Genomic DNA, 27,615 nt, shown 5'->3' with positions numbered 1-27,615 from the left:
GAAGAAAACCACAGACACTCACTTGGGTTCAGACCTGAGTGTGTGCATTTGATTACAGTCATCTTGTGTGTTTAAAAGGGACTTTTGTGTTAATGAGTCCATTGTAGATTAAGGTGTACTTTGTATTCCACGTGATTCTGAAAACCTGTGTGTAATTGTTAAACTGGAGGGGGGAGGAGAAGTAAAGGCATAATGGCATATTGTATAATAATCCAATTTTTTTCACAATTTGTTTTCTTTTTGTTGAAACTAATTAGTGGTCCTGTGACTTAGTTCCTCCACGTTGTATAAAAAACAATAAAAGTTACTGGTGTTTTGAGCCAGTGTTCCATTCTGTGATCTTCTCATCCAGCTATAACATCACCCGGGATCGTAACAGTTCACTAAAAATGACACTTGAATAAGATTGAATATTTAATACACCCTAAAAAATTCATTACAAGTAATAGGACATGCTTAATCATTTTTATATCAATAGAACAGTCATTAACTTCAAGTGGTTAAAAATAAAATAAATAATCACGCAGAGTCTCTGTGTGCGCATCACTTCAGCCGTACTGGTGAGAATAATGCTATGAAGATGGAAACCAGTGGGAATGTGGCGACTCTGACTATGAATCATTGAATTTACAGTGAATTTACCATTCGGCCCATCGAGTTTGCACCAGCTCTTGGAAAGATCACCCTACTTAAGCCCACACCTCCACCCTATCCCCGTAACCTAACCTTTTGGACACTAAGGGGCAATTCTAGCATGGCCAATCCACCTTGAGTGGCTGCAGCTGCTCTCTCTGTTGGCTGCTGTGTCCTGAGCTGGTGGTTGCTGAATTGCCTGGATGAAGGAGAAAGGAAGGATGACATTTGCTGCTGCCTGGTTTATCTGAAGCTCACCGGATGTTACAGGGAGCTGCAAGAGAGGCAAAGCGGTCTTCCCAGGTGAAGGTTTGGCCTGACCTGGAGTGGATAGAGTTCCTGCCTGGGACTGGATTGAAACACTGCCTGCCTGCCTCCCTGCATTTGCAGAGCCTGCAGCAGAAGGAGAGGAGGAGGGGCCGGGGCTGTTTGCTGCCTGTTCCATCTACAGGGCCCTTGGAGCTGGGACTGTTTGCAGTTTGCTGCCTGTTTCACCTACAGAGCCCTCAGGCCTCCCAGCAAACAGGAGGTTGTTGCAACACTTGGAAGGGGACGAAGAGGAGAAGAAGGTTGGTGCAACTGGACTTTATCTTGTTTTCATCTGCCGATAACACAGAGATGGGAAAATAGCCGTGGACTGTTTTGCTGGGCCCTTGCTGGGCTGAAGACCCTGTCCCCCACCCGCTGCTGGATCGAAGACCTTTTGGGGGACCTGCCCCCAAGACTTTCCTCGGCTCCGGCCTGTCCTTTTGTGCCTTAACTTCCTGCTCCTCCCTTCCATTCCCTCCCTTGTATTCAGGGCACACCGTGGTCTGTCCCCCTGTGCCCCATCCTCCGTGCCTTCCCCCCTCCCCTTCAGTTACTCTCTCCCTCCTCTTTCTCCCCTATTGTCCACCACTGACCGGGATGGCAACAACACCGGTCGACGCCGGTGATGGGGTCCTCTACAGCCACCTATGTGGGAGTGGTGACCCCCACCCTCCCCACTGAGGTTAGGTCACTGTTTTGCCTCATGACCCAAAAACTTGGAGTGAAGTGCCACGCCCACCCCACCATGTCAATCGATGCCTGCGTCTGTGCGATGGCTGAGGTTGTTGGCCCTTCGGCCATAGTTGCAGCCTCGAAGGTGAATGGCAAAGCTGCCTTCTTTTTGAGAGCTGAGCGGGTGGTCCACCTCGCCCTGGAAAAAGGGCTCATGGTGGGCGGGATCTACCTGGCGGTGGACCCGCTGGAGGCCACTGCCGAGAGAGTTATCCTCTCTCATGTCCCGCATTTTATTCCCACGGAGCTCCTCCTCGCCCACCTCCATCAACTGGGGGAGGTACGGTCTGAGGTGATACCGCTCCCGCTCGGCCTCAAAGATCCCACCCTCAAGCATATTTTCTCATTCCGGCTCCAGGTCTTTGTTTGCCTGGCCCGGGAGGAGGTCCTGGAAGGGACTTTTGAGATCCCTTTTGGGGACAAAACCTACCGCATCTTCGGGTCCGCGGGTGGCGTGCGGTGCCACGCCTGCAAGAAGGTGGGACATATTAGAAAAAATTGCCCCACCTCTAACACTGCTGCTGATGGTGCCGCCACCCCCTCTACTTATACTGGCGTGGAGGTGAGGGGACAGCCACGTGGCTGGAAGGCTGAGAGGAAGACCAACAGGGCGATTTGCCAGCGGTCAGGTTTGGATCCCTCTGACCTTCTGTCGACTGACCCAGTGCCCCTGGCTACTGAGCCGGGTGCAGCCGTTACGCCCCACCCCACCATCACCCAGCAACACCCTCAGCCCGGTGACATTTCGCCTTCGGATGCTGGGCCCTGCGACACTTCTGCGCGGGCCCCTCTGGGTGGCGGTAGTGAGGTGCGCGACCTTGAACCAGAGGGTGCTCTGTCCCAGCCACAAATTCTGGAGAGAAGCATTAAGGGACAAGGAGTCAGCCTGGAGGGGCCTCCAGAGATAGAGGTCTCCCCGGCGTGTGACCCTCTCCCCCGCAAACTGAGTCAATCCAGGTTCTTTTCCATCGATGTCACACCCAGTCACGAAAAGAAAAGAGGCGGGGGGATAGTGAGAAAATCCAGCAGCTGCCGCTGTCCCCCGAGCAGGGTGCTTCGGGGTCGGACGGGACCCAAGAGTCCACCCAGTACAATTTAGCACCTCGGACTTGTTCAATTTCTCAGGGGAGGGGGTCAGCGATAACCCCCTGCTTCTTAGCGGGTTATGGTTTGGAAGACCCTCTGTCCCAACCGCTGCCTTTGGGCTCCTCTGCCACCATCCCGGACCTGTTTCCGGAATTATTTTCGGGGCCTTCCAGTGACCAAGTGGCGGGGGCGGAGCAGGCATCTGCACCACCGCCTCCCGCTGGCTTGAGCCTGAGGAGATCCCGCCTGTCGATGATCCCGGTGGCGGGATCAAGGCAGCCCCCGAGTTGGTTGGTGAGCCCATGTCACACGCCGCACTCAGTGTGGTGGAGGATTCGGGCCCGGAGGGCGACTGTCCGAAGGCTGTCAGCCACCCAGAGTCTGGAGCGCAGGGTGCACGAGACGCTCTGTAGCGGGTGCGGGTCTCACTGTCGCCCCTCGCCCCCTCTGGGGAACTCCCAGAATCTGGCACATCATAATTGAAGGTTCTTATTTTTCTGCCTCTGTAGATAGTTCAGGCAGTGCCCTATTGGCCCCCCCCCTTCACCCCGACTCCCTCCCTCCCCACCACCCTCCTTTCCCCTCTCTCCCCACCACCCCCTTCCTTTCCCTTCTGTTGGTAGAGGCGAGAGTATCTGGTCTCTCCAGCTCAAAGTTTAGTGCTTGTACCATTTGTTTTTTGTAGAAACGTGTTGTGAACTGTTTTAATAATCAGAGTATCCACCCCCCCCCCCCCCTCCCCGTACATTGGTACTGAGGGGAGAATATCCTGTTTCTCCAACACAAAAAGAGTGTTTGTACTGTTTGGCCTTGTATATATTTTTAACTGTTTTAATAAAAAGATATGGCCAATCCACCTGACCTGCACATCTTTGGACTGAGGGAGGAAGTACCCGGAGGAAACCCACGCAGTCACGGGGAGAAAGTGCAAACTCCACACAGTCACCCGAGGCCGGAATTGAACCCGGGTCGCTGGGCAGGAGTTGGCAAAACGTCTCATGGGCCGCACGCAGAACCCCGTTGGGCCGCAGGATGCCCACCCCGCCGCTCCACGACGAGAAGCAAGCACACCCATCTCGTCGGTATGAGTAAACATCTTAAAAAAAAAATAATAATTTAGACCACCCAATTATATATTTCCCAATTAAGGGCCAATTTTAGCGTGGCCAATCCCCCTAACCAGCACATTTTTGGGTTGTGGGGGTGAGACCCACGCAGAGAATGTGCAAACTCCACACGGATAGTGACCCAGGTCCCGAATTCGAACCCGGGTCCTCAGCGCCGTATGGGTAAATATCTGTTTCCTTTAAGCGCCGTCCAATGTTTTGTACACTTCATCAGATAGGAGCATAATTTGCATTGCAGATTGGGTTGGTTGGGGGAGGGGGGGCTAGGCCTACAACTACTGCCCCTTTGGGAATAACGGGACCCAGAGAAGCAATTTTAAAAAGAAAGTTTGAGATGCCCGCAATGCATACTGTGAGGAGGGTGAGGAGGAGGAGGAGGGAACCCAGCCAAACCCTTACCCTGTGCCACCATAGCCTGCAGAGCCAGTGCACAACCCAGCTGGTGTGTCCTCGGCAAGCCAGCCCCCTTTTAGCAGCGGTCAAGCGGCTCTACCTGTCAATCATCACCCGGGGCAACCATCTCGCGAGAGGACGTCGTTGGACGGGCGGCATTAAAAAAAAAAGCCCCAATTTCTGAGTGTGTGAGAGAAAAAAAAAATCATAACATTTTTTTTTGCTTGGAAAAAAAGGTAAAATTTGCAGGCGGACATAATGTAGGAAACGAGAGAGAGAGAGAGAGAGGAAAGTAGTTGGGTTGAAGATGGCGCGAGCGGTCGGGTTGGCGAAAGGTCAGTTAAACGGTTATGTTTTCGCCTTTTGAGGAGACGTTGTCCCAGGGAGAGTTCCTGGGCGAGGGGAGGGAGAGTGGGATCAGCTCTGGGAACCCCCCCCGGCCGTTTGGAGCGGGTGTTGGGCTGACGAGCTCTCTTTTCTTTGGAGGGGTGGGTGGGGGGATAGTCACCAAGCTGAAATGATCCACTTTGGGATCCAGGTGACCTGCAGTTTTTTTTTAAAAAAAAGGACAAAAAGTTACCTGAAGGAGCAGAGAATTGTTTTGCCCCATGAATAACTGGGTTTAATTGGGCAGCAAGGTCAAGAATTGGGAACCTCTCAGCTCAGTGGAAGGGGGATTGCACACTTAAAACAATGGGAGATTCTTTAACTGCCTTAATTGAATATGCACTAATTCTTGAATGAGTGGCCCTTCTATAATTTACCTCCAGTAATTTGGGGGTGAAATTCCGTGAGCGGGCAAGTGTTTACAATTAACATCTATTTGGAGCTTCAAGTGCACCCAGGGTTGAGGAGCCTTGCCAGATATTGTTTTACACTCCCACCCTTCTGTTCCATGGAAGTTTTGGATAATGCAGGTTAAGCTACTGGAAGCACAGCACAGAGATTCAGAAAGAAAGCAGGGGCAAGTATGTCCACTTTTCGACTGCTGACCTCAACACAATTTTAAGTGGTGCCCTTATTTATGTTCTGTAATCTGGCTATGGTTGTATTATTTTAACAAATTGCATAAAACATCTTAAATATTTGTGGTCAGACCAGTTCCACGTGTGTGATAAATTGTCAAGGGATTGGAAGTTTACAGATTGTGACATGACTTATTATTTAACAATGCATGGATTCAGTAAAAGCAATGCTGATTTGAATCCCACACCTCAGAACGGATTGAGTGACAAATGCATTGAAGAAATCGAGTCTTTGCGTCATCATTTGCAGAGTCCTCCTGTTTAGAATTTCATTAACCTGGAACTCCAAATCTTAACTCATTGGCTGCTGCCACAAGTTTACTTCAAAAGGTTGGTGTTGGCTAAATACTTAACATAGACTGATAAAATGTCAAACATGAAACTACCAATTATGGGATTAGGTTTTTGGCAAATTTTTTAAATATGCAGGATAGACGGTCTGCATTAATGTCCCAGAAACAGACTCTTCTACGCAGAGGCTAAAGTTGCTTTCTCAGCAAGTTGAAGATGTTGATGCAAGGCATGTAAAAGGCAATAATAATTTCTTAATCACCATGCTGCAAGCTGTGTCCAATAATCTGTTGTCCAGTGTTTTTTTTCTTTGTGTGATAAACATGCTTATTGTTTATCAATTTTATTTTGTATTGTGAAATCATTTCTACTTTATTTCTCTGTGTGGTGGTTAAATAATTTAAATTAAAGTCAGTCCTTATAACATATTAAGAACACAACTGCAACCTCTGCGTGGTTCTCCCCGCTGTTCATTCCACCACAATTTCAGGTCACAGCGGTTAAGGGTGAAATGATTGTTCAATGTTGAAATAACCTATTTATCGTGGGTTGAATAAATTGAAGAGGAACAGAAAATCTGCATGCTGATCATGTGTTTGTAGGCTGCATTCAAGTTATGGAAATAATCTGTGCATAAAAACAAAAATGCAGAGTAAAATTAAACAAGAAACAGAATATCCTGCAAATATACTTGTAAGGATCAAATAGGCTATATTTGAAATAATTAATCTGTCCTTTTCTCTGACTGAGCTGCTGTTCATTTCCCACTTTTTCTAGTTTCCCATTATTTCCAATTGGCACATCTGGTGTGTTTAAATACAATCTTTCCATCTCGATATGATGGCTAACGTATCAAAACATTTTCCTCAAAAATATCTTTGGACTTTGGATGGGAAAGAGATATATGGTCTCCTCATAATTGTCAAAGTTTGTACTGAAAACATGAACATTTAGCGAGGGGTAAGTCATGTGAAGGGATTTAAGACTTTCAAATTGGGGAAACAAGAGCTAGTGTATGTTCGCAAGACTCCTTCGACAAACCCGTGACCTCCACTGGCTAGATGACAAGGGCAGTAGATGTATCGGAACACCACCATCTGCAACTTCCCCTCCAAGCCACAACCATCCTTACTCGCTGTTCCTTCACTGTCACTGGGTCAAAATCCGAGGAAATTCATTCCGAATAGCACTGTGGGTGTACCCAAGCCACATGGTTAGTCTTTGAGATTGCTCCAACTAAAAGCCAACACCGACCCAATTGAACATTTGCCAAAACCTCAATGCCAGCGAGTGTAATTAGGAAAATACCAATTATCAGTGTATGTGATGTATTCCTCTAAAGACAACCTTTTGAGGCAAGCTTGTGGCAGCAAACTTGCCAAAGAGGCTGAGATTTGGATTTCCAGGTTCATGTTAACTGGAGGACCACCAGAAACGTTGCAAATTGGCAGGAATCATGATGTAAGGAGGCGATCTCTTCCAAGAAATGTGTTTGTCACTGAATGGGTTTCAAATCAACATTAATTGCGTATGGATTCAGTGAAAGTAAATAATAATAGAAGTCTTGTTACAACCCATAAACGTCCAATCTCTGACAAAATTAGGCATAGGTGATAAATACTGACTTAGCCAGCAGTGACCATATCCCATGAATGAATAAATAAAAAAGGGAGATTGCCGAGTGGGATTGAGTGCAGGATTGGATGAGCAGCCGAGTTTTGGATATCCTGGCTGTAAATAGAGGACAAGAGGAGATGATGCAAGAGAGTTTGAGATGTGATTTGTAGATGGGGTGAATTGAGCTTGGAGCATTAGGAATCAACAGCCAGGTTCAGAGAAAGTTGGGAAGTAGGAGCCACTCATGAAGTTGTTTGAGGACTGGGCTACATGCACTCTACTGGACAACCCCAGACAGATGGCAGAGGAATGAGGTGCAGGGGGTTTGAAAACCAAGGACTGAGAGCAGTAAAGGCGAGACAGTTAGGAGAAAGTGAAAATTAAATGCACACGCTCAATGCAGGTGAGGCAGATGAGGACATCAATCTGGAGCTTTGGGAGTTAATCTGACCCAGTGCAGCAAAGAGAGTTCTGGAGGAGTTCTGAGGAATTAGTGAGACCAGCGACCATGAGAATCAAGTGGAAAGCAGCAAGAGAGCAGAATCCAGAGAATGATGGGCATCCAAAAGAAAAGATCAGAGCTACCTCAATGGATAATAACGTCCCAGTGGTGGAGCAGAAAACAGATACTGGAGTGGAGGCACTCTACTAGGGAGTACGCAGTCAATAAGAGCTGGCTAAAAGCAACTGATCATATTACCAAGTGATTCTAAAAAAGTAACAGCTACAAAGTGTTTTGAAATCACCTAAATCTCACTTTTAGTTACTGCTCTGTACTTTTTGGTTGATCATTAACTCATACTTTACTAATAACTCTAAACTGCCGTCAGTTCAGCAGCAATGGTGAGACTGAATGAATTCACTTCATTGTTGTTCATTCTGAACTAGCTCTGTTACTTCAGTCAGCTGGGTCCCTTACTCTGACAAGGCACTTTCACTATTGCTTATCCAGCACTTTTATGCTCGCCATTACAGGATCCTACCTCTCGACCTCTTTTGAAACTTTCCCAAACCATTGCAGTCTTTCGTACTTTACACGAGCCTCGTTTCTTATCAAAGTCACATTATTGTGTGATTCCTGATTCACTCTTTTACTTCCTGGACGGTCCTGATTCCAGATTCTTTTACACCCCTGTCAGGAAGGGTGTGGGCTTGTGGCTGTCGGAAAGATGTGTTGTAAATGATTGCTTTGCCCCAGGAGTGATTGAGGCTGAGACCTTAAATTTTCTGAAGGACCACCTGAATTGGAGGGAGCTACAGGGCTAGTGGAGACAGCGATGCAATTATACCAGATTAGAATTCTTCTAGCTTAGACACTGAGCGGAACGGCTCTTGCGCGTAAACATCTGTAGTTCTGTTGATATTTCCAAGATGAGATTTAGTGGCACAAAGGATGTTGCACAAAGTATTTTTAAGAATGTACGAATGAACATCTTAATATGAGCAAATTAAATCTTTTCAGAGCTAGAACAAGGATCTGGACCTGAATTTAAGAAACATTGCCAATGTAGTTGAACAATGATGGTGTGAAATTGTTCATGATCTAGAATTGTACACTCTGATATGCCCAGTACCACGAGGTTGTCTTTTCCTTTGTATCTTGCTAATGTTCAGTGTATCAATATACAAAACAGAATTTGTGTCAATAAGGGAAAGTGGATGTTTGGGGCCGGATGTCTTTTTCAAAATTAAAAATGCCCAGACGGTCGAGGCCAGTGAAAAACATTGATTGTATTTTTCCTCTTTGTCTTCAGCTATTAGCAAAATTCATCTATATCTACATTTTTCCTTTCAAAGGTTGTCAGATGGAAAATTTGATGATGCCAAAATGTTCTATTGATACAGTGTGCAATTGTCTTATTTAGCAGAACTTATTTATGCTATATGGTGTTTTGTGGAGGTGTTATGGTATCTGTTTGCAGTAAAGTTCTTTTCAGTTTGTCATAAATGATCAATTTTATGACTAAAAATACTAGGGAAAAATACCAACTGTAGGTAGGCGTCATGTGAAAATCATAGATTTCACAAACTCGAACTAAACATCCTGCTAATTAATGGTAACTAGAATCATCTGCAACTAACACTCCTAACCACGTGTTTGTTTCAAAAGCTTATTTTTTTAACTGCATGTTGTCACATGTACTTAATATGGAACTTGTTAAGTTTGGAATATCTAAATTTAACATAATTGGAACTGCAATCATTAACATGGTTATTTTATTCATAGGTGCTGTGGAGATCAAATACTACCCTCTAAAATTACAAAATAGGAAACGTTAAGAGACAAGACCGAATAAAACAACATTTCACAGCCAAGAGCAGATGCTTGTTTCACTAACAATACTGTAACTATGCCAATTGTGAGGTATTGCCAAGGCGGTCTATGAAGAAATGAATCCTCGAGATGCCCACCGAGCAAGGAGCCCGGATACCCACCTCAGCTCTGGGGAAGATTCTGTTGAAAGTAATGAGATTGCTTTTCTGGTGGGGGAAGATGGACAACTGCATTCTGTTCAAGAGGAGAGCCATAAAGTTAGGAATCCTGAGAACAGCCCTGAACAAACGAATGGGATTGAAAGTAATAGAAATGGTTTGTAAAAAAAAAAAACTCCAATACAAATTTGTATTTCTACTAGAGCATCCAGTTTGGGATTCTTCATATCTACCATGGTGGCATGGTGGCAAAAACATGTCCGAGGCCTAGGCTGAGAAACCCCAAAAAGATACACTGGATAATTGTGAACTGCATAATTATGTTTCACTGGTGAAGGTGACCCCAACCCCTAATGATGTATATTCACTTAGTCACTTCTATTTCAGTGCAGAATCACCTCATTTTTTCATGTACCGGTCACACATTACATTTACACTGAGATTTTGCCCATATTAATGTCACAGTTTTAAAAAGAAATCAGTCATTATTTTCTTTCAAATGTGCCAGCGTACATGAGGAAGGGTGGGCTGCTGTGTTGTTGTACTCCTCCTTATGCACAAGGAGTCTTTTGTAAGGGCAACAAAGAGTCCACACAGAGTAGGTCGAAACAAAAGCTTACAACTACTATTGTATGCAGCTCCAGTAGTTTCCTACTGGGTCTTCTCTAGTCGGTACGTTACTGGCCAATTCTAGTTATACAAAGCCAAGTCCCCCACCTCCTTGTCAGGGGAAGTCGTTTTCTGCAAGATCCACGGGGTAGTTAATCATCCCTACCCCCGTAAGCCCCATGTAGGTTATAACAGAATCCATCCTGATTTTACTTTATAAAGACTGGCAATTTAGAGGGACATTTTCTATTGCATGCCACTTCAAAATAACAGCTGTTCTGTGATCAGGAGAAATCCCGGCAGTAGGGGAAGAGACTGCCATTCTGGATTGAAATTCCTCGGCAATTATTTTTAGTGCACTGGTTAGCATATTTGCATCAAATGCCTGAGTACGCTATTTTTAATAGTGGTAGTAACCATTTATTTCAAAAGTTGACACAAACCTATTAAGCACTACATTACAAATAGTTTGCAGAGGAATCTTAACCTCTATACATGTTTGGAAAGAGCTAAACCACCCATAAATGGAAGTAGTTCATAAACTGCAAGTCCTACTTGCACACTTGACACTCATGCTGCGTTGAAACTTTGGGGCAGCACGGTAGCACAAGTGGTTAGCACGGTGGCTTCACAGCGGCAGGGTCCCAGGTTTGATTCCCCGCTGGGTCACTGTCTGTGTGGAATCTGCACGTTCTCCCCGTGTCTGCGTGGGTTTCCTTTGGGTGCTCTGGTTTCCTCCCACAGTCCAAAGAGGTGCAGGTTAGGCGGATTGGCCATGATAAATTGCCCTTCGAGACCAAAAAGGTTAGGAGCGGTTATTGGGTTACGTGGATAGGGTGGAAGTGAGGGCTTAAGTGGGTCGGTGCAGACTCGATGGGCCGAATGGCCTCCTGGACTGTATGTTCTATGTTATGCTGAGTGAAGCAGCTTTAGAAGAAAGCAGAATGATTCTGAACATTGAAATCTGAGTGTTGCTGCAGAAATTGCTTTCTGAGGTGGGCATGGTGCTATGCATTTGTGCTTCACAAAGTAAATTTCTAAAATTTGTGTTTGACAGGTTCAGGAAAGTGGATATGCACATTCCAGATGAGAACAGTGCCAGTAACAGAATTAAGGCAGAATTTAAGCTTTTCCATAATGATGCTTATACAAGCATCTGTAAAAGAGCAACCCAGGCTGTTTTTAACAATATGGGCACAGGCTCCATACAAGCAGCTGTGTGGCAAAAATGAATGTCATCCTATTCTGCTCCTGCTAACTCTCGACTGAACAGCTCCAACATTCTCCTGGCAGGTCTCCTAGCTTACAGACTCCGTAAATTCCAGTTCTTTGAAAATTCTGCTGGCTGTGGCCTAACGCACACTAAACCCCATTCATCTATCATCTCAACCTACAATAAAGCCCATGTACCCATCACCCCTCTCCTCTGTTTGCTTCACTGGGAGCCAATGTAGGTCAGGAATGTCTCAAATTTTCTGATTCCTTCATGGCTTCCCCACTCTCCATCTCTAACCTCCTCCAATCCTAAAACCTCTTTCTAAACTCTGATTCTTCCTTCTTGTCCATTCCCTATTTTAATTGCTCCACCATTGATAGCTATGCTTTCAGTGGTCTTGGCCCTAAATGCTGGAATTCATACCGTAAACTTTTTGTCTCTCCTTTAAGAGTTTGTTAAATTCTACCTCTCACTAAGCTTTCAGTCTTAACGGTTGAATCTCTTGGCTTGGTATCAAATTTTATTTGAAAGCTTTCCCATTTAGTTCCTTGAGACTTTTCAAAATGCATTAAATGCACTATATAATGCATGTTGTTGTTGGATACAAGTGACTGTGCTTGTAGTTTGTAATGATGCATCTTTAGTTAGAATAAGCACACTTAAGGTTAATGGAACGATAATGTCACAAGACATTATTAAAGGCCTGGGACCATCTTTACTAAGCAGGAAGGACTGGTGAACTTTGGGACAGCCCTGATCTCGCTTCGGGCATCAATCCAATCTTGATTTCACTTGCCTCACTGCATTGAATGCAATTCTTACTGGTTTTATACATGTGTTTGTGAGATTTAAAACTTTAAATACTGTTACACATTATGCTGTGCGCAAAATCAAAATCTGCTTAACTGATGGTAGGAGGTTCATGAAATCTATTGAGATAATATTAAGGATGAGAGTATTACTTACCAACACTGACTTGAGAACTCAATGGCCTGAGTTTTTCATCCATTGGGTGGGCACACTCAGCGGGCCCAGAGGCGGACGCAAAAGACGTTCCCGGCTGCAGGGCGCACTTTCATGCTGGTTGGCCAATTAATGCCCATCCAGTGTGCAATGTGCGCTGGAAAACACTGAGCACTGTTAGGGAGGTGAGAAGAGAGTGGGCGCCAAGAACAGGGAGGGTATGGGCAGGCGTTTCTTATGTGCTCCCTCAGGTGAACAGCCTCTGCGGAACTGTCTCAGGGAGCTGTTGACCCTGTCAAAATAAATAGCAATGGTAAAACTATAGCACAATCATACAGAGACCTTGGTGAGACACATTTGTTAATTTTATTTCAGCCACGATAGATCATCCCGCCCTGGCTTGAGAATGAAGCTAAAATGTAAAGGTCGCCTGGTCAATCAGGCCGCCCGCCAACCGTAAAAGCAGACGGGCCACATAAAATTGCGCTAAATTGCCTGCTTAATTGTTGGCCGGCACACTTTCGGCTCATGCGGCATGCCCGCCGACCGAAATATTACGCGATTATGTCTGGCCACACACCCGATGTTGTCTCCTGCAATTTCATATGCTTCCTGGTCGGCATGTGCCATCCCTAGCAACATAACATTCTGGTCTATATCGTTTAAGAACTTTGTTGAAACAAAGCAACTAAAATAAAACTTCAGATTTTCAGTTTACATTTTTAAAGTGAAAAGTAAAGGAAGTTCAATAGTATAATTCAAAAAAGATATTGAAGAATATTATTTAGGCCCTTGACTAGTGTAAACAGATAGCATCTAGACAGTCATTGTCGGGTTGCCAATTCTCTAGGATTGCCCTGGAGCTCTGGTCATTAAAACAAAGTTATTTGAACTCAAAAGTTTGCTGCAGGATGAGCAAAAAACGTTTTTACCAGCTGGGCAGGTGGATTTGGGAAGTCATACGATGGAGACCTCCAGGAATAATTCCAACCAGAGTTGGCATCAGTGGTGGTGGTGCATGATATGCTGCCCTTTTCCTGTAATTGCCACGACAATCTTTCCAGCCCTACTGCCAGGCACCCAGAGTGCCAACTTGCATCAGTGGATTTTTATACACAGCGCACGCCCCACCAGATATCAGCTGGTGGAGATGCTGATGAACAAAGCCCATTCTCTGCATGTCTTCAAAGCCAACAAATGATATAAATTGCTGTAAATGAGTAAATTTGCAAAATGGCTCCGAAGATAAATACAGGCACTGATATGGTACTGAACCATTCATAGCGGACCAAACAGTTAAAAACAAAAAGTTCGCAGTACACAAATTTTACGTACAGCCTTCAATCCCTTTGCCTTCACTTGTTGGGCAGAATGAGGGAATATTTGTGATTCTGTCAGCAGAAAACCACCTTGGAAGCATTATGCAGCTGTCCATTTACCAAACAGTGTGGTGTAAAATAGTAATGCAGTAAACTTCGTAATTTCTGCACAGTAACACTCGGGCTGCAATATTTAACTCTTGTGTGGGGACCCTTGCTTTTCCTGATATATATTAATGATCTCGATTTTGGTGCCGGGACAATTTCAAAGTTTGAGAATGGCACAAATCTTGAAAGTATTGTAAACTGTGAAGAGGACAGTGTAGAACTTCAAAAGACACGGACAAGTTGGAAGGATAGGCAGATAGGTGGCAGATGAAATTTAGTGCAGTGAAGCGTCAGGTGATGCATTTTATTAGAAAGAACATGGAGAGTCAATGGGCAGAAGTTTCCCAAAAATGAGAGGTGTCAGGGTCTGACTAAAAACCGGAAACACAACCGAGTTTTCAGGCCAGAGTTTTGGCACTTGGTGCACCGAAAATCTGAGGTGTTGTTTGTGCTGTCACTCTGGTGGAGCGGGGCCTGATATGCTCCACCGAGATTGGGGAACTATCTTTAAAGGGTGCCGTGATCTGCGTTTACAATAAGTTCCCCCAACTCCCCCACGGACACGTACCACCCCCCCCACAAGCTTCGGGAGGACCCGTTCTCTTTCCCCCCACCCCCACCGCAAAACCATGGACGTATCGGGAGGGCACTAGCTCTCCTTCCACCCCCCCCCCCCCCCCCCCCCCCCCCTGCCCCAGTAGTGATTTTTGCCAGTGTAACATCACACCGACTGGGTGGGAGGATAAAGAGTGGGTGGATGTTCCGGCGTCAAGCTAAGTATATGTTGATGCACGATCAATTACAGTCAAAGACGAGGTAGCAACATAACTGAAGGCTTTAATAGACTAGAACTGTTCCCCAGCAGCTTCGGTACAGAAATGAGAGCTGCTGGGACGGCACCGGTTCTTATACCCCGCCTGTCAGGGCGGAGCTACATACCAAACAGCCAATGGTAAACTCCTAGGTTTAACCAATGGTCTTCAGTCTCTCGGGTACTGTAATACCTGATAATACCGCATTCACCCCCTGTTTTAAAAAAAAGTCCGGCGGGGGTGCTGGCCAGTGGTTACAATTGCATTGAACGTGATATGATCAGATACGGAGGTACCGTCATACCTCCTTACAGAGTTGTCGAGAATATTTACAAGCGTGGAAGATATATATACATTCAGTGTTTGTTTATAGTTACAGTGAAGCAATCAGTCGGCCGGGTGGTCTGGTCGTCCTCCTGGATCGTCTGGGCTTCGGTGGTGATTCTGGTGGTGGTCTGGGCGTCCGCGACTCCGGGAGCGTGGCTTTGGCCTCCATGGCAGCTTCGTCACCCCTAGATGGCGCTTTTGGGGCAAACGGTTGACCCGAGGGGGGGGCGCCTGTAGGGGGCATCGGTGGGTGGGAGGGCCTAGGCAGGAGCGGCGGGAGGACTGACCCTCTAGTGAGGTGCTGGGGGGTGGAGGGGTGTAATGGTTAGGGTGCACGTGGGGTTCCGGCGGGTGCCAGGTTCCGAAGGGAGACTATCTTGCTGGCCGTCAGGGAACGCCATGTAGGGGTACTGGGGGTTAGCGTGCAGCAGGTGGACCCTCTCGACCAACGGCTCCTACTTGTGCGCCCGTACGTGCTTCCGAAGCAGGATGGGTCTGGGTGTTGCTAGCCAGGTTGGGAGCGAGGTGCCGGAGGAGGACTTCCTTGGGAAGACAAGGAGACGTTCATGAGGTGTCTGGTTGGTAGTTGTACAGAGCAGAGACCGGATGGCGTGGAGGGCCTCCGGGAGGACTTCTTGCCAGCAGGAGACTGGGAGATTCCTGGATTGTAGGGCCAGACCGTTCTTCCAGACCATTTCGTTCTCCCTCTCCACCTGCCCATTTCCCCTGGTCGTCCTGCTTGAGGCAATGCCCCTGTTGAGCAGGAATTGACGCAGTTCGCCGCTCATAAAGGAGGACCCCCTATCACTGTGTATGGAAGTGGGGAAACTGAATAATGCAAAGATACCATGGAGGGCCTTGATGACGGTGGTTGCAGTCATGTCTGGGCAGGGGATGGCGAATGGGAACCGGGAGTTCTCATCAATCACGTTCAGGAAATACGTGTTGCGGTCGGTGGAGGGGTGGGGCCTTTGATGTCCATGCTGAGGCATTCAAAAGGATGGGAAGCCTTTATCAGGTGCGCCCTCTCTGGCCGGTAGAAGTGCGGTTTGCACTCCACGCAGATTTGGCAGTCCCTGGTTACTGCCCTGACCTCCTCGATGGAGTAGGGCAGGTTGCGGGTCTTAATGAAGTGGAAAAAAATGAGTGACCCCGGGTGGCAGAGGTCCTCGTGGAGGGCTCGGAGGCGGTCCACTTGTGCAGTGGCACACGTGCCGAGGGACAGGGCATCAGAAGGCTCGTTTAGCTTCCCAGGACGGTACAAGATCTCGTAGTTGTAGGTGTAGAGTTCTATCCTCCACCGCAAGATCTTGTTTATTATCTTGCCCGCTGTGCATTATCGAACATGAATGCCACCGACCGTTGGTCAGTGAGGAGAGTGAACCTCCTGCCGGTCAGGTAATGCCTCCAATGTCGCACGGCTTCTACTATGGCTTGTGCCTCTTTTTCGACCGAGGAATGGCGAATTTCGGAAGCATGGAGGGTACGGGAGAAGAAGGCCACGGGCCTGCCCGCTTGGTTGAGGGTGGTGGCCAGAGCTACGCATCACTCTCGACCTGGAAGAGGAGGGACTCGTCGATGGCGCGCATCGTGGCCTTTGCAATGTCTGCTTTGACGCGGCAGAAGGCGTGGCGGGCCTCCGTCGACGGGGAAGGTTGTGGACTGGATTAGGGGTCGGGCTTTGTCTGCGTAGTTAGGGGCCCACTGGGCGTAATAACTGAAAAACCCGAGGCAGCGCTTCAGGGCCTTGGGACAGTGAGGGAGGGGGAATTCCATAAGGGGGCGCATGCGTTCAGGGTCGGGGCCTATAACTCCATTTCGCACCACGTAGCTGAGGATGGCTAGGCGGTCGGTGCTAAATACTCATTTATCCTTCTTATACGTTAAGTTAAGGATTTTCGCGGTCTGGCGACATTTTCGGAGGTTGGTGTCGTGGTCCTGCTGGTCATGGCCGCAGATGGTGACATTATCAAGATACGGGAACGTTGCGCGTAAGCCGTACTGGTCAACCATTCGGTCCATCTCGCGTTGGAAGACCGAGACCCCATTAGTGACACCAAAGGGAACCCTTAAAAATTGATAGAGCCGCCCATCTGCTTCGAAGGCAGTGTATTTGCAGTCACTAGTACAGAGGGGTAGCTGATGGTAGGCAGACTTGAGATCCACCGTGGAGAAGACCTTGTATTGCGCGATCCTGTTTACCAGGTCGGATATGTGGGGAAGAGGGTACGCATCTAGCTGCGTAAACCTGTTGATGGTCTGACTGTAGTCAATGACCATCCTATGTTTCTCCCCGGTCTTTACCACCACTACTTAGAACATAGAATATAGAACAATACAGCGCAGTACAGGCCCTTCGGCCCACGATGTTGCACCGAAACAAAAGCCATCTAACCTACACTATGCCATTATCATCCATATGTTTATCTAATAAACTTTTAAATGCCCTCAATGTTGGCGAGCTCTCCAGGGACTGTTGCTAGCTTCAATGACTCCTCAGTAGCCTTTGGACCTCTGATCTGATGAAGGTCCGGTCCTGGGCACTGTACCGTATGCTCCTAGTGGCGACAGGTTTGCAATCTGGGGTGAGGTTCTCAAACAGAGAAGGCTGGTCGACCTTAAAGGTCGCGAGGCCGCAGACAGTAAGGGGGGGGGGGGGGGGGGGGGGGGGTAATAGGGCCGCCGAATTTGAAGGTCAGGCTTTGCAAGTTACGTTGGAAGTCCAACCCCAGGAGTGTAGCCACGCAGAGGTGCGGCAGGACATAAACGCGGAACTTGTTGAATTTCCTGCCTTGGACAGTGAGGTTTGCTAGGCAGAACCCCTTTATCTCCACTGAATGTGACCCGGAGGCCAGGGAGATTCTTTGGTTTACAGGGTGGGTAACAAGTGAACAGCGCCTTACCGTGTCGGGGTGTATAAAGCTTTCCGTGCTTCCAGAGTCGATAAAGCAAGACGTCTCGTGGCCGTTGATGAAGACCGTCGTCGCTGCTGTTGCAAGTGTCCAAGGTCGATTTTGGTCCAGAGTCACCGAGGCCAGATGAAACAGTTGCGGGTTTTGATCGGGCAGCGTGTAGTCGGCCCTGCTGGGGGGCCTGGGGCCCCATCCAAGATGGCGTCTCCCATGGGTCGCACATGGTGGTCGGGGATGGACAAATTGGCGGCGGGGATGGACAAAAATGGCGGCGCGCATCCGTACAGCGTGGTGTCCGAGGGGCAAGATTTCCGCGCCCGTGGGTCGTACGTGGCCCTAGGATAGGGGGGTGGCGGTGAGTGCTGGCCGCCTGGGTCCCGAAGGGAAGGTTGCCGTGCCGGTCTGGAGACGCTGGAGACCGCGGCCACGGCTCGTGCCTGCTAGACCCCCATAAAATGGCCCTTCTTGCCGCACCCTTTGCAGGTGGAGGTGCGGGCCGGGCAGCGCTGGCGGGGGTGCTTTGCCTGCCCGCAGAAGAAACAGCGGGGCCCGACGGGGTTAGCGGGCCATCTTACAGCGCAGGCCTGCGGGGTCATGGGGAAGTTCTATGGGGCTGCCGCTGCGGGATGCCGTGCAGCCCAGGGGGCCGCCGCGCGGTCGGGCACATAGGACTGCGTATTTCTGGAGGCAACATCCAGGGCCCGTGCCTCTCGAGTCCCAGGGTGTCTTTCTAAGAGTCTTTGGCGGATCTCTGAGGAGCTCATACCTGCTGTGAAGGCATCCCGGATTAGAAGTTCCGTGTGCTCGCTCCCTGAAACTTGCAGGCAGCCACAGTTTCTGCCCAGCACCAGCAGCGCGCAGTAGAACCCCATCAACGATTCCCCGGGGCTTTGCCGTCTTGCAAGCAGATGATGTGCGTAGACCTGGTTTACAGGGTGGATATAATGTCCTTTTAACAGTTCGATCGCAGCATCAAAGTTCTCCGCCTCCTCTGAGGGTGTAGATCCCAGGGCTTACCCTTGATTGTAGGAGATGCAGTTTCTGTTCTCTTGATGGGGTGCCTCTGGCCGTCTCGAGGTAGCCTTTAAAGCGCGCCAACCAGTGCTTAAATATCGCCTCCGCGTGGGGGCTGAGTTGTAGACACTCCGGCTTGATTCGGAGATCCATCCTTTCAGCTTAAGTCTAGTCTATTAAATTGATGCACTATCAATTACTGTCAAAGATGAGGTAGTAACATAACTGAAGGCTTTAATAGACTAGAACTGTTCCCCAGCAGCTTCGGTACAGAAATGAGGGCTGCTGGGACGGCACCGGTTCTTATACCCCGCCTGTCAGGGCAGAGCTACATACCAAACAGCCAATGGTAAACTCCTAGGTTTAACCAATGGTCTTCAGCCTCTCGGGTACTGTAATACCTGACAATACCACACATGTTAAAATATTATAATCGGGCATGACCCTGATTATGCCATCAACGGGGACGGGAAAGATTTCAAACTGAGTTCCCGCCAGTAAAAATCCAGTTGTGGCTCTCTCGTGAGATTTAGTGGTCATATCCAGATTTACAAACGGGACTGCTAAATCCCACCCAATATAAAACAAGAGATAGGATTCTTAAGCGGGTGCAAGAGCAGATAGACCTGGTGCTTATGTGCATAGGTCATTGAAGGTGGCAGGACAAGTGGAGAGAGCAATTAATAAAGCTTATAGTATTCTGGCCTTTATTAATGGGGCATAGAGTACAAGGGCAAGGAGGTTACACTGAACTTGTGAAAGACACGAGTTAGACCTCAGCTGGAATATTGTGTATTGTTCTGGGCGCCGTACTATTGGAAGGATGTGAACACAGAGACTGCACAAGAGGTTTACAAGAATGGTTCCAGGGATGAGTATCTTCAGTTATTGCGATAGATTGGAGAATTAGGGACTGTTCACCTTGGAGAGAAGAAGGCTAAGAGGAGATTTTATAGAGATGTTCAAAATCATGAGGGGGCTGGACTAAGTAGATGGGGAGAAACTGTTCCCACTCGTAAAAGTATCAAGAACGAGAGGTCACAGATTTAAAGTGTTTTGCGAAAGAAACAAACGTGGTGCAAGGAAAAAACTTTTTCACATGAGTGTTTGGGGCTGGAATGCACTGCCTGGAAGCATGGTGGAGGCAGGTTCACTTGAGGCATCCAAGAGGACATTAGATGATTGTTTCTGTGCAGGGGTTGGGTAATAGGCAGGGCAATGGTACTACGTCCTGATGCTCGTTTGGTGAGCGAGTGTAGACATGATGGGCTAGGTGGCCTCCTGTGCCATAACAATTCTGTGATTCTGTATCCACAACACAAAACATTGAGTCACATTACTGTCATCTAATTCCCAAAATTAAAAGGCACTGAAAGGAAAGTGGGGTGAAGTTAATAGCAGTTTAAAAAAATAAAACTGGATCTTGATCTACCGCATATTTTCCATGAAGTTCTGTTTCTGAAATAGTAAACAAGAGATTCAGGGAAATACTAAAATTGGTATTATTTGATGCTCAGATGCTGTAGTAACGCAATAAGCAACATAGGCACTTCCAGCTTCATTGTTACAATTTCATGTTTGGTGTCTGGGGTGGACAGTCTGAATCATATATTGCCATCCATCTGGAGCATGACTCACTTTCACAGACAGTACAGGATAGTGGATAGCCTCAGCAGATGTGTTACTGTGTCACTTAATTGTTTTTAAATTCTTTCATGGAATGTAAACATTGCTGGTTGGGCCAGCATTTATTGGTCATCCCTAATCACCTTGAAATAAGTGGTATTTCAGAGGACGTTTTAAAAGTTATCCACATTGCTGTGGATCTGGAGTCACATGTAGGCAAGACCAGTTTAAATGAAGGAAGGTAGGCTCGGCAGAGTAATAGCTGTGTTAGAACATTCTAAAAGTGTCCTCTGTACAATTTGGATACAGTGCATCCAACTTTATTTTTATTTCAGAAGAGAAGGCATGGGCGGCATGGTGGCTCAGTGGTTAGCACTGCTGTCTCACAGCGTCTCTATTCCGGTTTTGGGAGACTGGCGTTTGCATGTTCTCCCTGTGTCTGCATGGATTTCCTCCTACAGTCAGAAAAATGTGCAGGTTAGGTGGACCTTGCCCCTTAGTGTCCAAAGATGTGTAGGTTAGGGGTTACGGGGGTAGGGTGGGTGTAGGTTAGGGGTTACGGGGATAGGGTGGGGGATTGAGCCGAGGTAAAGTGCTCTTTGGCCTGAATGGGCAATAAATACTGGCCTTTACTTGCGACGACCATGAACATACGAAAAAGATTTACACCCTTCCAGCCGCAAAATTGAGTTAATCAGTTTCTGATAACCTTTGTGCCCCCTCTTGATAATGATTCTGCTATTCCCAATTCCACCTCCTCATTTGTTTCTTGCCTGATTACCATCTCATTTTCGCCTGACCATCATCCTTCTATCATAGAATCCCTACTTTGCAGAAGGAGGCTATTTGGCCCATCAAGTCCACACTGACCCTGTGAAAGAACACCCTGATGAGGCCCACTCCCTCACCCTATTCCTGTAACCCCATAGCCCCACCTAACCTTTGGACACTGGGAAATTTAGCATGACCAATCCACCTAACATCTTTGGATTGTGGGAGAAAACCGGAGCACCCAGAGGAAGCCCACGCAAACACAGGGAGAACGTCCAAACTCCATACAGTCATCTGAGGCCAGAATTGATCCCGGGTCCCTGGCGCTGTGAGGTAGCAGTGCTATCCGCAGTGCTAACCACTATGCCATCCCAATCAATTTATCTCTCCTGTCATCCCCAATATCACAGATCTTCCCTTTGATTCGTTCCCTCCCACTTTTCCTCACCTTCCTTTGCTTAAAGGATAACGGGTGCATCACTAACTTCTTCCATTTCTGACAAACATCATCAACCTGAAACGTCAACTGTTACTCTCTCCACAAAATGTTCTTGATCTGCTGCTTAATAATGAATTGTGTTTTTATTATTGATTTCCAACATCTGTATATTTTGCTTTAGTAACAGTACATCAGTTACATACACAAACCCCAATTCTCTGTGCCATAGTTACAGTGAACACTCTGCATATGTGTCAAGATTCCCACCTATATATTACACTAAGACATACAATACTTACAAGGCTTACATTTCCTGTCAATTATTTCCAGATACGGAATTCCTGCGACTACATTGAATACGGGTTTTGACACAAAGACTCATCCACTCTGATTGTAGAATTCAATCAAATTGCTCAAAATATTCCCCCTTCCCCTATTTTGTGTCAAAATGCAGATAAAAAGCCCTCAAAATATGACCTAATTTCACAAGAACATTGATTGAATTTTTGTCACGCTAGGTATAAAGATTTACGTCTTTGACTCCAAACACAGGAATTTGGGACTCTTGCAGCCCAGTTCCATGACCTTCAGCTCACTTTAAAATCAACATGTGATATAAACCCAGGGATGCATCAATACCAGAAAAAGTTGTTATATGAATACAGATATATGAATTTATAATCAAATTATTAAACTATGTGCATTTAAAAATAGGGACCAAATAATATATACACGCTGGTTCAATTATTTCCTGTCCACTGGCTCCATTTTTTCTGAAACTGCACTTGGTCTTCATTCCACAGAAAACCTATTGTGTGTATGCAGAAAATTTGGCTGGGGTTGCATTTAAAGATGTGTATTGGTGCACGCTAAAATTATTCAGGCCTAGAAATATTGTCAAACAATGGAGCATGTACCTTGCACTTTGCATTTGCTACTGTGTCCGAAAATAGGGGAAAAGGGTTTGAATTCTGGCATTCAAACCCACTGTCCCCACACGATAGCACTTTAGAGTGTCAAGGATGTGGTGCTGGAGAGAATGAGTTGTGTGAAAGAGGCACTCTCAAATGCAGATGTAACTCAAGTTCGCCAGTCTGAGACAACCTGCCACAGTACTCTGTTCAGCATTTCCTCTAAAAGGATAAGTGCCAAATATTTCATATAGAATCATAGAATCCCTACAGTGCAGAAGGCGGCCCATTGAGTGCACCGACCCTTCAAAGGAGTATCCTACCTAGGCCCAATGCCCCGACCCATCCTGTAACCCTGTAAACTCACCTAACCTTTGGAGACCAAGGGGCAATTTTTTTTAGCATGGCCAAACCACCTAACCTGCAAATCTTTGGATTGTGTAAGGAACTGGAGCACCCAGAGGAAACCCACTCAGACACGGGGAGAATGTGAAAACTCCACACAGTCACCCGAGGTCAGGATTGAACCCGGGTCACTGGCGCTGTGAGACAGCAGTGCCAACAGCCGGCTGTGCCTGAACTTTGGATCGCAGACCGAGCATTTGTAAATGTTCATCCGGGAAGTAATTTTAAAATAAAAGGTCCATGCACATTAATTTACTCGTATATATTAAGATGAAAAATCTAAATTGTTCCAAAACACTACTCTTCATTTGAAGATGCAACATATAGGAAGAAGCCCTGAGTATAAAGACGGCACTGATGTGGTGCTGATAATTCCCTTCAATTGAAGATGAGATCTGTTTGTTCGTATGTATGTCAGCTCTGCAATGTCCAATCTGTATTCTCATTCAAATGAAAACTAAGTGGAACTATTTATTTTACAGAATGTCACATCTTTACACCAATCAGCTCATTTCAGCAGCACAATGAGAAGAATGATTTGCAGCAGATCTCCGGTAAATATCTAAATTATTTTGAGAAAATAAAAACTTGCACTTATATCATACTTTCAGAACCTCAAAATCCCGAAATGCTTTACAGCCAACAAAAGTGTTTGTTGTAAATAATGGAACGTTGTCTAATGAACTCTCGTAAGCAAAATCTCAACAAAATCTATAGCTCGGAGTTTGCCGCCAGTGACAAAGCAAGGGTTCTTACGTTGACCTTGAAGTAAGTCACATTGCTAGATCAAGCGATCCAGCTGACTTGAATTTCACACTCAGTCACCGTACCATGGCAGTACAACTGATTGTAGGTGTTGTTTTCTATACCAGGGATTCCCACCATGAAGCCAGAATCATGTCATTAGGGCTGTCCAAGCAGCCAATCGGGTTAAAGGATTTTCACAAACAGGAAATTAAAATGTAAAATAAATTCACTTTAAAAAACAAAAACAAATTACAGATTGAGACACATACATATTAGGTGTCCTTGGGTGAAGGTAGAGCTTAAAAAATGGAGCTTGAAATCTACAAATAAATCATTTAACAGCAATGCATGATTATAAAACTCTTTCCAGGGCCAGTTGCGTAACTTTTATGAAATCACGTCACCGTTAAAAACAAAGTTACACCTGATATAATGGTTTTGAACAGTGATGTGGGCATGGGAAAATTGAGGTTCTCACTAATTTCAATGCAGGGGGAGAGGTCCACTGTGCAGTATGTGTCAGCACCGAGTGACAGACTGCAATTTTAGGATTTCTTTGCTAACCTATGCATGCCTGATATTGATCAGTTTCAGGCAGGACAGCAACAGTGAGCAAACCTTGGCAGTTTACCCTCAACATATCTGAAAATTTTGGGCTCAAAGCTTTTCAGTAAAAGTAAAAAAAGAAATAATACAGTATAGCCTTTTGTGTAAAAATTGTCCATGTACTTTGTGCTGTATATTTCTGAGTATTCTTTATGTTCTGCTTTTTACCCCTGCTGACTTGTCCCCATTTTAATATTCCTGACATCAGAATGTGCTTGACGGAAACAAAAATGTATTTGATGACAACCAAAATATCCCTTGGCTCAGTGTAAATTTAACTTAAAACTAGGGTAAGCGATGCTGTACAGTAGCGATGTTGTACTGTTGCGTTAATATGCTTACGAACCTTACAATAAAACATCCTCTACTGCCTATGAGGTTGGAAAATGTTTCCCAAGACAGAGGGAAGTCTCAAGTGTAAATCTTGCTACTATGAAGTTAGGAAGCTGTCCAATTATACAAAAATAAAGATTCTGGCATATTTCCACAGGCTTTCTGGGATTATTGTTGAGATCAAATTGATCCATTTTTATTCCTTCACAGGATATTGGTGTCCCTAACTAAGCCAGCATTTATTGCCCTCCCCCTCAGTGTTAGACTTAATTAAATTATTTTCAATATGTTTAAAGGATTTATTACATAAAAACTAAAAAGAAACACCCCAGAACAAGTGATCCAGTCAGTCTTGATCTGCACTTGCAAGACAGCCTCCAGTTATTGCAGACACTTTATTGCCAAGTCAGCACCACTGTCATTCATTCTGTTTACATGTGAATTAACATTGCTGTTAATTTTCTACACAAACAAGGCATGTATATTACCCAAGCATTTGCCTGGTGAATGAGTTCCTGTTACAATGTTCATATGGCTGTGTGTGTTGTGCACACAGGATGCGCTGCTTTTAGTCAAAGCTTTTTGTCTTAGACTATCACAAAGATTTTACACACAAAGCAGGAAATTCAATTCTGCTTTACTAACGGAAGGCCCAACTCCTGTGCTCTTAAATGATGTGGCTGGTTTCCCTTTGCATGTGCTGGCAGGCCATGATAATATGAAAAGATGCAACAGCAGTATGAGTATACGAAAGCAAAAAAATGCAGATGCTGGAAATCTGAAATAAAAACGGAAAATGCTGGTTAATCTCAGCATCTGTGGAGAGACAAACAGAGTTACTGTCTAAAGTCAATATGACCCTTCCATAGATCTCAGTATGAATATGTTTGTTCAGAACGATATCCCAACTAGAATATCTGGCTTTGGGTCTTCATTTTCACTGGTTAAGAAGTTGCCAGATTAGGCTTGATGAGAGAGGCTGGCTATAAAGGAATATAAAAATTGTTTGCGTGATGACCTGCAATGTTCATTTCAGAGTTCTTTTAAACTGACCCACAAAACCAAACAATCTTAAAAGTAGACCCGGATGGTTTAATGGCGAAATGCACCACCAGATGTTACATTGCATGCACTACTTTTCAACCCTTGATTTGGGCTGTATTAGCTGATCCCAGCCAAGGTAATAAAGGATTGCAGTTGGATGCCAATCTTTTTGGATTTGGAAGCCACTAGCTAGTGGATCTTTGCTGGAAGGTAGATGTATGAATGTTGAGGAGTGACGCAGGGTTGGGTGTGACCATGATGTTTCCCATGATTGAGGAATGTTGGCACCCATAATCCAAGCTTAGACGATGTCCATTGGTCATTTGAGCAAGGTATGGAAGGTAGCCAACTACCCATGAGCTTGACCCCAGATAGATGCAAAATAAACAGAAGTTGGTTTGTGTCATTCGGCTCAGGTTGGTGTTATATGGTAATTGGGGGATATATTTGGAACCAAAATGGTGTCAATCTTTATCTTAAGCTCCACATCAAGTTGGTGAGTGTTAAAAAGGGATCCAAGCATCTGGTAATGATGCTTTGATAACATTTCTGTGCAGATTCAGTGATGAAGGTAATAAAGGTAAACTCTGGGTATTTCTATTTCATTTAGAATGCTATATCATGGGCTGGATTTGACATGCTCCTCCCCACGCAGACCTGTTTGAAGGCAGGGTTCGTAAAATGCAGTGCGTCACCTGCCCAATGTCTTCCCACCCTTGACATGGGCGAGCAGCTTGCTCTTGGACCCAGAGGCCTGAAGTGGCTAATTAATGGCCACTCAAGTGCCTCAGCTCACAGCAGGGGAAGGCCCAGCCAAGCATGTAGCCTGGCAACTTTTACTGCATGTGCTGGTGTTGGGCAAGAAAGGGAGGTGGACCGCCTTCGGGGGTACCCTATGCCCAATGGTGGCTGTTCACACCCATCTCTCCCCAACCCCACGGTCATGGCCCCCTTTAACCTGTCTTCCAAAACCCAGTCTGCCACTCCCATTGAAGACTGTCAACTGGTGCTGCTGGTATTACAGATCTGTTGGCCATTGAGATTGGTTGGCAGCTGTAACGGGGAATCACTTTAGAGTTGTGACCACTACCAATTTTATCAGACGGTTGGGGTCCCCTCCCAAGAAGCAGAACCTGATGTGGTTTAATAATCGTAGTAGTACAATTAGCCACAGCACCCTGGATTATTTCCAGTTATCTGCACTGTAGTGGTAGTAGATATTCAGTAAACAGCTGGCTTCACCTGCTGTGACAAGTGAGAGAAGGGAAACTGGGGCTACAGAGTACAGAAAATATACTCTGTAAAATATATAGAGGATATGTATTTTGGGTGTGATGAAAGCAAATGAAAGGTTGTTTGACAGAGGACAATTAATTGAAAAAGATTTTTCAGTGAACACATTTGTAAATTTCAGAACTCATGAATAAATTAATGATTTGTTTAAACAGTAGCCAGTCACTTTCTACTTTCATTTATGATGTTTTATGTCTCTGTAGATAATCCTAAAGTGTTGAGTCTATCCTTACCAAGTAATTCTTTTAAAATAATTTGTACCTGTTCCAGTTGCAAGCAATTTAAAATTAAGTATTTTAAAAGGGCTGGGAGGCTTTCTAAATTCAAGGAGATTTTACACTTCATTGAAGGAAAAGAGTTGGCTGTAACTAATGCAAGTTTAATATAGTCTTTCGTGTTCGAATTATTTATTTCAGTAATTAAAGCTCAAATTAAAATGCACCTTTCAAAGGGAAATGGAACCTGCTGGCCAACTTGGGGCCATTAATTGTGGATCAATGTTGCTTGCAGCATT

General features: G+C 45.9%; 1 protein-coding gene across 11 annotated transcripts in view; it reads left to right on the top strand.

The window, feature by feature from the left end:
- Positions 1–4,386: 4,386 nt before the first annotated feature.
- Positions 4,387–27,615, top strand: part of LOC140399133 (uncharacterized) — a 129,756-nt gene continuing 106,527 nt past the window's right edge. For 5 of the 11 annotated variants that reach the window (XM_072488356.1, XM_072488360.1, XM_072488361.1 and 2 more), the window contains exons 1-3: positions 4,389–4,615; positions 9,441–9,803; positions 23,561–23,632. In XM_072488356.1, the coding sequence (XP_072344457.1) occupies positions 9,605–9,803; positions 23,561–23,632 (271 nt within the window). In that variant the 5' untranslated portion in view covers positions 4,389–4,615; positions 9,441–9,604. Of the gene's footprint in view, positions 4,616–4,813; positions 5,249–5,464; positions 5,636–9,440; positions 9,804–23,560; positions 23,633–27,615 lie in introns of those variants that run through there. The other 6 variants (XM_072488352.1, XM_072488353.1, XM_072488362.1 and 3 more) reach the window with 6 other exon arrangements.

The sequence above is a fragment of the Scyliorhinus torazame genome, chromosome 22 (assembly GCF_047496885.1).
Source record: "Scyliorhinus torazame isolate Kashiwa2021f chromosome 22, sScyTor2.1, whole genome shotgun sequence".
Lineage (NCBI taxonomy): Eukaryota > Metazoa > Chordata > Chondrichthyes > Carcharhiniformes > Scyliorhinidae > Scyliorhinus > Scyliorhinus torazame.
The sequence above is the reverse complement of the archived record's forward strand: the minus strand, read 5'-3'. Positions and strand labels throughout refer to the sequence as shown.